The following is a 10,802-nucleotide window of genomic DNA, read 5'->3' on the forward strand; positions in this document are numbered from 1 at the left end:
TTCTCACCGATTAATTATGTATTAAATAGAATTGTCTTAATAATGATAACAATAAAACCAAGATTGTCAGGTGGGCATGAGCTAAAGGTCGAGTGACCATGGCTAATATTGCTGTTGTTTGAAACGTCCCAGATGGTACTCTCAAATACACCAGTTGAGAAGTTGGGGAGGCCGCATCTGTATCATTCCAATGGTAGGTCACTAGAGGGCCTCTTCCAGCTCATCCAGAATTTTGAAGTATGGGCATTTAGCACTAGTGTCTATGGGAATTTTATTGCAGGAATTGCACCCTTATACTATAGGCAATGGACAATCCTGGACAAAAGGCCGTCAGATGTTCAACATGGGTGTTGCACAATTGCAATTTAGTGTAACCTGCTCTGTAAATGTCGATTTCTTCAGCCTCCATTCAAATAGCATTGTTTAATAATCGATTCGGAATGCACCATAACAAAGCGAGGGTGTATTAATAGTTGATGGCCAAGGGGGCGCGCGAGTTGGGTTCGATCAATAAGAACAACGGTGCACATCCTCCCATAACTCTTGATTCTTCTCACGAACACAATCGCCCGTGGGTCTCTGTTGTTGGGATATTTCTAGTGACGCCAGTGTGAATTCGTATTGCAAGTATCACTCTTTAATAATAGTTCTGATATAGTTGACAGAGGTATAACGAGTAACAACAACAACCACGACGCAGGATTGTCAGCCATTGTATGACGAGGTAAGTGCAAGTATTAAAGTGTGTCATCGAATAATTATAACTATCGGGTTGGAAATAGCACTGAAAAAGAAGTCGGGAAAAATGTTGCAACCCGCGACGCCACTTTTTTCTTCATATATCATCTCAATGAAGGTCATTCAAAAACATTCTTGACTCTCCATGGACTTTGTACACAATCGCGGAAGTGATGGCGTCTCTCAGGTTGCAACATTCCCCCCCCCCCCGTTTTTCTTCAGTGGTAGACGGTGTTATCTGTCAAAATACATTAAAAGAGAAACATAACCCGAACGTATTTGTTGAATTTTAAAGAAAAAAAGATATAAATAAGGCATTGAGACCCTTTAGGCTTCCATAACAACATTGTGAGTTAGTTAGGTCCTCTAGAAATATAGCTCAATTGAACTGTAATGAGGTAGGAGGGTCGAACTCGAATCTCCGAAACCCCAACCAACCAAACAAACAAACAAAACACAAACGCAGTGGCTATTTAATATCTAACAATATGCAAACGCCTCGACCAAGAGTCGATTTAAGAAAGCACAAGACCATCGCTGCGGGCGGAGTTTAAAGTTTGAACACAGTTTGTCCAGTTTATAGTGTACTTGTTTGGCCTGTAGTGTAATTTATAATGTCCTTTCTACTCAAGGTAAGCCTGTCGCACCTGCCCTACTGCCCTTTATGCAAGATTAGTAAATCGCGCGTGTCATCACTGTTTTTATTACTACTTTCCTGTGCACTTTGCCAGTCTAAATTTTGACTTGCTTGAGATTCCTCATCAGTCCTGTGATGGGATGTATATAGCAGGCGCATACTTGGATGTGTGACTAGCCAAGGTTCTCATCGTAGGGGGCGTGTTGGGAGGGGGGGCTTGGGGTTACAATGGAGGGGCGCCCAAAAATTGCATCCTTGCTGGAAGGTGGACACGCAAAAAACCTATTATTCTACTATTCTCACGAGCTGATCCGTCCGTCGAAATTCTAGTGATGTCTTATACGTACATTTTTGATATTTTTTGTTTTCGATACAGCAGGCTCGAAGTAACGTTGATAGAAGATACATCGCAACACGAACCATTATTTCCTTGATTATTATCATCCCCGAATTCATTTATTCATAAGCCAAGGGCGGATCCAGAACACAATTGGGGGGGGGGCCAAAAAAAATTTGGTCCCCCCAAAAAAGTGGGTCTCAAAAATTACGGCGTGGGGTTCGGGGCCCGTGAGGGCCCCGAAAATTTTTTGGATTCTAGATGCTCTGTGGTGCGATCTGCGGCAATTTCTGACCACTTTAACCAATTTTTTTTGAGGAAAAGATGGTGGTGTACTCATTGCCTGCCTTTATTGCGATGTCACATTAAAAAAAAAAAAAAAAATTGGTTTCGTTTTTTTTTGGGGGGGGGGGGCATGGCCCCCTTTGGCCCCCCCCCCCCTGGATCCGCCCTTGTCATAAGCCACGGGTGCTTTCACACATGCGCTGACGTAATCAGACGATGCGTTGATTGCACGTACTGCTTGAGCATTCGGGCTAAAATAAACGACGTTTAATCCATTGTTTATCAAAAAGCAACAGTTTTCGTCAGCAGTTGAAACATTAATGTACTCGTATTAATGTAATAGATTTCTTCACCACTTCTTTTAAAAAATGGCCAATAAATATCTACATTCACCTTTAATATCTTATATGTTTACATTTGCTGTTTTCCCCCTCAAAATTTAATTAACAACACTTCCTACCAGGAAACCGTAATTACGTACAATTTTGAGTGTCAATATCCATCCCAAATTTACTTCCGGCCAAATCAATTTCTTAAGCCGGATGTGCTGAGCACGTTTGGCCAAATGAGCTGCTCAGACATGTTCCATTTCATCTCCTTTCCGAGCATGTGAAATCTTAAAAGCACATAAAATTACGTTTGCTCTTTTTATTTGCAGGGGAAGAGCTGAACGTGTTGTCAACACAATTTGAAAAAAGGGGGTGTTGATCCATTGAGACAATTTTTTGTGCTTCCTGAAGTCTGCAGAAAAACAGGTCGACGTTGCAGCTGGAAAAGTTTGCATCTATATGCCTATACAACTGAACATTTTGAATGTTTGTTTGGGAGACTCGAGAACATTTTCCTGAATGTTCCACCTTTTGAAATCTGTTAAGCCGGAATGGATTGGCAGTATGAATCGACAAGGATTTTCCAGACATTTCTTCGCATCGGGGATGATCTGTTCTGAATCTTCAGCTTTTCTCCAGTAAATAATATAGATAATAGAGAAATGGACAGCTCCAATTCCATTTTACCACTGTATCACCCACGTATTATTCACCGACCAGCCTACAGAGTAGGATATTTAAACGTGGATTTGTGGCTCTTCGTCTTCGGCATTTTCAGCACCGATCATGGCCGTGCGGACAACTTTCCTACAACTGTTGCTAATCACTGCAGCGGCCTTGATACTGCCGGTGTATTTCGCTGTTTGGAAGTTCCTCATAGTGGATCCGATTTCTCAAAAGAGGTTACGATATCAAGAGTTCTATTTGCGGGATAAAATGGCAAGGGGACCGTTCCTAAACGTAGGCCGACCTCATTGGCAGGGATCTCAAATTCCAAATCAATCTTTAGACACCGTCAAGAAAATGGCGCAAATAAAACAGAAACCCGAAAGTTTGTCTGAGAAAACTCTAGCGACTGATACGAACCAGAACCGCAAGGATTCCAAGTCATTGCAAACCTCTCGCAAAACAGACGACGCACTGTCCAAATCGAGGTCGCCTGTGGATGTGCGAAAAGAGAAATACCAGAACGTGGATTATGGGCAATCGTGTAAGTTTCTGAAGACATCAAAGGGACTACATCGAGTCTGCATTGATCGGTACAGCAATGGATCAAGAGGCAGGCTGACAGCAAAGGCTGTTATGGCACAGAAGCGGTATTACACCAAGAAACCAGTACTAGTATCGCATGATGTACCGAAACCGGATGCCGGGGAAATCGGGAAAGAAAACTCAGATGACGGAGAGATGACACAAAGTCCTGTAGTAAGGAATATCGATATGAAACCGCGCCGACACCGGGATGCCACCGTCCCGTCCCGCATATCGAAACCTTCTACCCGTGGCATTCTGGATAATGCTCTGTGGTTATCTTACATAGATCCTCACGATTACAGATACCTGGTCAATCCCGCCACAACCACCTGTCAGACACACGACCGTATTGACTTGCTGGTACTTGTGACTTCTCATCCGAACAACAACGAGAGGCGTGCCGTCATCCGGGAGACGTGGGGAGCTCCGCGCGGGAGCACGGCTCTGTCCGCCGAGGTCAGGGTTCGCTTCCTTCTCGGAGTCACGAACCTCACCAGCGGACGAACTCTACCTAGCGACCTGCAGAGGGAGGTGGAAGAGTATGACGACCTAATTGTGGAGGATTTCCTGGATTCCTACCTGAACCTGACCACCAAGACCGTGATGGGACTCAAGTGGGCCAGCCGCTTTTGCCCCGACGCCCGCTACGTCATGAAAACCGATGATGATATCATCGTCAACATACCAAAGATTCTGGCGTTCCTACACACTGCGCCGAGGAGAGTACTCATCGCTGGCCGCTTGGCCAAGTCGTACCCCGTGCTCCGTGATAAATGGGAGAAATTCTACGTGCCCAAAGACATCTACTCGAAATCAACGTACCCGGATTATTGTGTGGGACTTGGCTATATCATGTCCACGGACTTGGTGAACAGGTTGTACCTCCAGTCTTTACTGACACCTCTCTTTCCCTGGGAGGATGTATACGTTGGTATCATGCTGAAAGAAATTGGGATCATACCAAAAGACATCAAGAATTTCTATTACTTCAACGGGGGTAGTTTATTCCAGGGGGATGCAATACTTGTCGCACCTAAAAAGACGCTGTACCGGTTGAGGTCATTTTACATGTTGGACGGCCTAACCCCGACCCAGACACGAATATTGTGGAAGCAATGGCGAGGCTAGCTTTGTGGATTCCACCTGGACCAAGTCACCGTGAGCGTTATGAGCGTTTGTTTCGTGGTTAAAACGGGTATCATACTGATAGTCCGAATGGTGCGAAGGTTCTTTAGTCCGAAGGGTCATTAGTCCGAAGGTTCGTTAGTCCGAAGGTTCATTAGTCCGAAGGTTCGATATTCCGAAGGTTTGATAGTCCGACTGGGCCTATTAGTCAAAAAATAGAATAAGATTGATTAATCCAACGGTTCGATAGTCCGAATAGACGATAGGGTTCGATAGTCCGAATCGACAATAAGGTTCGATAGTCCAAATAGAAGATAATGTTCGATAGTCCGAATATACGGAAGGGTTCGATAGTCCGAATTGACAATAATGTTCGATAGTCCGAATTGAGAATAAGGTTCGGTAGTCCAAATGGGCAATACGGTTCGTCAGTCTGACACTTGGGACTATCGGACCTTATTGTCGATTCGGACTATCGGACCTTATTGTCGATTGGACTATCGGACCTTGTGGTCTTTTCGGACTATCGAACCTTGATGTCAATTCGAAATAATAAACCTGCGGACTTTTAAACCTTATTTTCGTCTCGGACTTTTGAACCTTTGGACTATTTAACCTTATTCTAAATTCAGACTTTCCTATTTCTATCATTTCGTAGCGGTACCTTTTTTTCCCCAAACTTTTTATTTGTGGGGTACCTCGAACAAAGGTCAGGTACCCCACAAGTGGTACATGGTCCATGGTAAGGGCGGACTAACAAACCTTGGACACCCAAGGCTCAACTAATTCTTTCGATCATCAATTGAAGTTTTTTTTCGTGGCACCAATCGGAAGGTAATATTTACGACCAATTGAGGACCACCCTGTACACTTCCTCGCTCTTCCCTTTGATATGAGTTCCATGTGTTCTTTGGATCTGTTGCAAATTTATTCTTTTTCTTTTGAAATGGCGATTAAATCAATTTAATTTCACATCAGTACCCCCTGCTCTAAAAAACGGCTGCAAGACAGCCTCAAATTTGGCAAAACAAAGACATAGATGTATGTGGGACACGAAGGTTTATGTACATGAACTTGTCATGAACTCCTCTTTAAAATTTCTGTCCATCATGCTAACTTAGAAACTCCAGAAACACTGCTCAAAAATACTGGGAATACACCCTTCTAAAATAGCCTTCCTAAACAATAAACATGAACTGCAACATAATTAGTTTTGAAATATCCTTGAACTTTTCTTTTTTGATGTGAAATATTTATCACTTTTATTTAATTTTTTACACCTAGATTGCAGGATTTGACCTGGATGGAACAATCATTACCACAAAGTCGGGAAAAGTGTTTGCTACAAGTGCCGACGATTGGAGGCAAGTTTTCCGACATGCATGTACATCCTAATATATCATTAAATATTACGTACAAATGAAGGCCTTTGCCACAAACAACCAGTGCTGTAGTCAAGTACTTTTATCGGAGTACAAAGTGTTGCGGAGTACCAACCTATCGAGTAACCACGAGTACTTTGACCCTTTGGAACGAGTACACGTACCGGTACCTGAGTCGAGGTACTTGGACCTTCCAGTACAAGTTTTGTGAAGCTGAGTCTGAGTGCCTGCACCTCTGATTACAAGTCTGAGTAACTGGGCCTCTGAGTGCAAGTTCTTTATGGAGTACTTAAGTGAAAACAATTAAAATCTCAAGTTACAATGCTCTATTTTTATTTGTCTAGAATTGTGTATTCTGAGGTGCCGAGGACATTAAAGAAACTGCATTCTGATGGATACAAGGTGAATTCAAATATGATGTTCTTAGTTGATAATTTCAAGTCCGATTCGCAAGTGCACCTCCCAGGAGTAACAATGAAGATGCAATTTTGCACACATTGTGAAAATAGATAACTGACATCCAATTCGGGCGATTCACAATGCAGTGCACCACCAAGAGTTCGCCATGGAGAGTCTATTTTTCAAGTTTACGGTCGACAAAACATGGCCCATTTGAATGAGTGTCAGTAGACACAACTTGAGCTAATTTGTTTTGGGGCATAGTGTTCTGCCGCCTTACAAAAAACACCATATTGATATAAAGAAAACAAAAGGGCAAGCAGATACTTGAATCACACGCTTACGAAACTACTGACCTGAAAAAACTTACAATTTCAAATGTCCCGCGCTGCGAATTTGTCGACCATCTCCCACAATGCACTGGGAAAAATGAACTCTCCATGGCAAACTCTTGGTGGTGCACTGCATTGTGAATCTCCCAAATAACTTAAACTTTCAATTCTTTGACTTTTAGAATATTGCTTAAAGAAAAAGCTCTCTGACAACACTTATGGAGTATTCACTGTTTATAAAATTACGTCAGTGAAGGGAAAAAATCCAATTTTTCTTAATTATAATTTCTGAAGTCATCAACACCCCATTGTGAACAGAATTCATTCGAAACGGACTAATTTTGGTGGTTGTGAAAATTCTGAAGTATCTTTCTTTAGTATGTAAATTATGTTTATTCATTATTGAGCAATTCTATAAAATACAATGTACGTCCGACCACATGATGTACATGTACAGGGTCGTTAAGGTGGTGGTACCTTACTTTGGTCTGTAATTGTTTTCTGCTCATTAAATGTCACATTATTAGTAATGTATCACATTCACTTTTCCAACAGCAGCTCATTTAAGTGTCTGACATGTACGTCTGAATTTACCGAATTGCCCGATTGTAAACGCTGCAATAACATCTCTGGCGACAGGTGGCAAAGCTGCCCTTCTCGCAAAGCGGGCCGGGCAAAGCCTCGTTTTAAAAATGAGAACATTGAGTGCTCTTGCAATAGTTTACATTGCATTTTGCTGTCCCGTACTTGTTTATTATAGTATTTGGTTTGTGAGGAAGTACTTAAGACCATTGTGTACTGACGGTATTTACTGTAGTACTATTTGTTGACAGATATTTCTGCTTTTCTAATATGTTTAATATATATATATATATATATAGGCATATAAACATAAAAATGTGCACAGAATATACGTCCATTCAGGCGCGGTTCTAGAACCAATATTTAGGGGGGGGGGGCTGCTAGCACGGTGGATCCAGAACTTTTTCAGGGAGGCGTGCTGAAATGTTGACCGTTTATTTTTCCAGACACTTAGGCCTCCGAAAATCAATAGGTGGGGGGGGGGGGGGGGGGGGGGGGGGGGGTTCATGCCATATTTTCAATGGGGAGCGCCAATAAAATCCTAAAATCATTCACGCTATATTAACTAATGTACCCTTGTCACAGCTATTTCTTCTTTAGGGGAGACCGTTCGCATGTACATCACAATCCTTCTTTATGCTAATGCAATTTTTTTTTACGGAATTTATTTTTGGGGGGGCTAGACAAAATTTGGGGGGCTACAGCCCCCCTAGCCCCCCCCCCCCTCCCCCCCCCCCCCCCCCCCGGTAGAACCGCGCCTGCGTCCATTCCTTGCAGTGTGTACTGTTGGATTTATATTAGATGGATGTTGGGATTTGGGGGAGTAATGTGTTACTGACTGAAAAGGAAGGAATAATGTTGGGGGTGCTAGGGGGTGCCCTTTCAGGCGTTTTTATGCCCCGCGGCGAAGCCGAAGGGGCATACTGTTTCCGCCTTGTCCTTCCGTGGGTGGGTGGGTGTGTGAGTTTGTCTTACATTCCCTATGTGGACTTGTGAACAAATGATGTCCACATAATGCAGGTTGTGTTAACGTTATGTGGACTAAGCCGTGTCCACATAACGTTTTGCCCTTTCTGGAAAACAGGTTTAGAGGCATTTTTGGGTTAGGTTTATCCGTAGCAGAATGAAGAGAAACACTATAGGGAATCATAGAAACAAATTGGGTTGAAAGAGTTTTCACAGTTTAAGTAAAGTTATTTTTTGTACCGAGTTTTCTTAACTACACGAAAACAAAGGAATGTCCACACAAGGTATGTAACGTAAACCTGGGTGTGTGTGTGTGTCCGGACAAATCTTGTCAGCGTGATAACTTGAGATATACTTTACATGTGAACTTCAAATTTGGTTTGTGGATTGTCCTTGGTAATCCTAAAAAAACCTATTGCATTTGGGGCCGAAAGGTCAAGGGTCAAGGTCACAGTGACTAAAACAAAAGAAATTTTGTCAGCGCGATAACTTGAGAAATACTTTACATATGAACTTCAAATTTGGTTTGTGTATTTTTCTTGGTAATCCTAAAAAGCCTATTGCATTTGGGGCCGAAAGGTCAAGGGTCAAGGTCACGGTGGCTAAAACAACAGAAATTTTGTCAGCGTAATAACTTGAGATATACTTTACATATGAACTTCAAATTTGGTTTGTAGATTGTCCTTGGCAATCCTAAGAAGCTTTTTGCATTTGGGGCCAAAAGGTCAAGGGTCAAGGTCACAGTGGCTAAAACAAAAGAAATGTTGTCAGCGCGATAACTTGAGAAATACTTTACATGTGAACTTCAAATTTGGTTTGTGGATCGTTCTTGGTCATAGGCCTATCGCATTGGGGGTCGAAGGGTCAAGGGTCAAGGTCACAGTGGCTAAAACAATAGAAATCTTGTATTTATTCTGAGATCATAGGGTTTAGGGATTAATTCATATAAAACCTACACGAACGTGTTTGCTTAATTTTCATTCATACAGATGCGAGTAAATGCTTCAAAATTGGAAGTACCAGTAAAAGCAAATGCCATGTTTTATTCATACGAACATGGTATCATTTGTACTTTATGAACTTTGTTAATATTAATTTTTCGCGATTAACATATAATAAATGCTGTAGCTTTTGCGCAGAATTATTTGCTTTATAATTTCAAGGTTGCCCCAACCCAGCCTTGTGAATGACAAGTGCATATTTGAAATCTGAAGCATTTACTCCTTTATATTCATACGAAACGTACAGATGGGAGTAATGCAAATGCCAGTTTCCATTCATACGAACTACCGTATGGTATTAATTGTACTTTTTCGCGATTAACATTAATAAATGCAGTAATTTTTGCGCAGTAGTATTTTACTTTATAATTTCAAGGTTGCCCTAACCCAGCCTTGTAAATGACAAGTGCATATTTGAAATCTGAAGCATTTACTCCTTTATATTCATACGAAACGAAGTAAACGATAAATAATTTTTTTCTGGTAATGAAACCAAGGATCCTCAAAAGTGCATGCCCCAGGCACTGTAGCTCGCAAACCCCGAAAAAAAAAGTAGAGAGAAGACAATGAGAAGAAATTACAGTTTTAGAGGTGGGAGGAAAACCCCAGAAGAATAGTCTGGGGAAAACCCACGGAATCAGGTAGGGACTGAAAATCCAATCCACATGTAGACCATGGGTGCCGATGCACAGCGCATTGAGCGCGTAAACGACATTGCGTTCGTCGCGTTTGATGCGCTTTTTTTGTATCTGTCCTCCAGCACGTGACCCTCCCCGGTGCCGCTTTCCGTTTCGGTTATGATAGTTTTATTTTCTGCAAACTTATAAACATGTAAAGCTTTACATTTTGCAGGCCATTTACTCAAGAGCAAATGGTTTTTAGTAAAAGTGTTTGCTTAATTTTCATTCATACTGATGCGAGTAAATGCTTCGAAAGTGGTAGAAAAAGCATATGCCATGCTTTATTCATACAAACATATGGTATCATTTGTACTTTATGAACTTTAATAAATGCAGTAGTTTTTGCGCAGAACTATTTTGCTTTATAATTTCAAGGTTGCCCCAACCCAGCCTTGTAAATGACAAGTGCATATTTGAAATCTGAAGCATTTACTCCTTTTTATTCATACAAAACGAAGAAAACGATTATTAGGCCAAAAAAGGCTCTGGTTTCTGGTATGCGCGCGCGTCGCCATAGCCATGCGCGTCGGCAATGTAAGATGATGTCTTTCAATGTAAGATGATGTCTCAAACCACCAAACTCACTGGTTCGACTGGAATCCTGCTGCTGCACAATTTTAACGTGTTATTTCTCATAAAGTTATTTCTCATGTCTAAGTTTATTTCAAGCATGAAGAACAAAGGAAAATGGATGTTAAATACAGTTTTTCTGAGTTTTTTATTTTTTGCACTCCCCTTTTTGAAAAATCAAGCTC

At 41.7% G+C, this 10,802-nt stretch overlaps 1 protein-coding gene across 2 annotated transcripts; it reads left to right on the plus strand.

The window, feature by feature from the left end:
- Positions 1 to 333: 333 nt before the first annotated feature.
- LOC119739543 (N-acetyllactosaminide beta-1,3-N-acetylglucosaminyltransferase 3-like) lies at positions 334 to 6,360 on the plus strand. 2 transcript variants are annotated; one of them, XM_038214523.1, is made up of 3 exons: positions 334 to 724; positions 2,656 to 4,738; positions 5,990 to 6,360. In XM_038214523.1, exon 2 carries the CDS (start codon positions 3,113 to 3,115, stop codon positions 4,706 to 4,708), a length of 1,596 nt encoding a protein of 531 aa, XP_038070451.1. In that variant the 5' UTR covers positions 334 to 724; positions 2,656 to 3,112; the 3' UTR covers positions 4,709 to 4,738; positions 5,990 to 6,360. The 2 variants fall into 2 exon arrangements, with proteins under 2 accessions (XP_038070451.1, XP_038070450.1); XM_038214522.1 differs by lacking the exon at positions 5,990 to 6,360 and having other exon boundaries at positions 2,656 to 4,978.
- The last annotated feature ends 4,442 nt before the right edge of the window (positions 6,361 to 10,802 follow it).

This window comes from Patiria miniata, unplaced genomic scaffold (assembly GCF_015706575.1).
Source record: "Patiria miniata isolate m_02_andy unplaced genomic scaffold, ASM1570657v1 HiC_scaffold_30, whole genome shotgun sequence".
Classification (NCBI taxonomy): domain Eukaryota; kingdom Metazoa; phylum Echinodermata; class Asteroidea; order Valvatida; family Asterinidae; genus Patiria; species Patiria miniata.

Bases quoted from the DNA above. Each gene is read 5' to 3' on its own strand.
- LOC119739543 (XM_038214523.1), top strand. From the start codon at position 3,113: ATGGCCGTGCGGACAACTTTCCTACAACTGTTGCTAATCACTGCAGCG.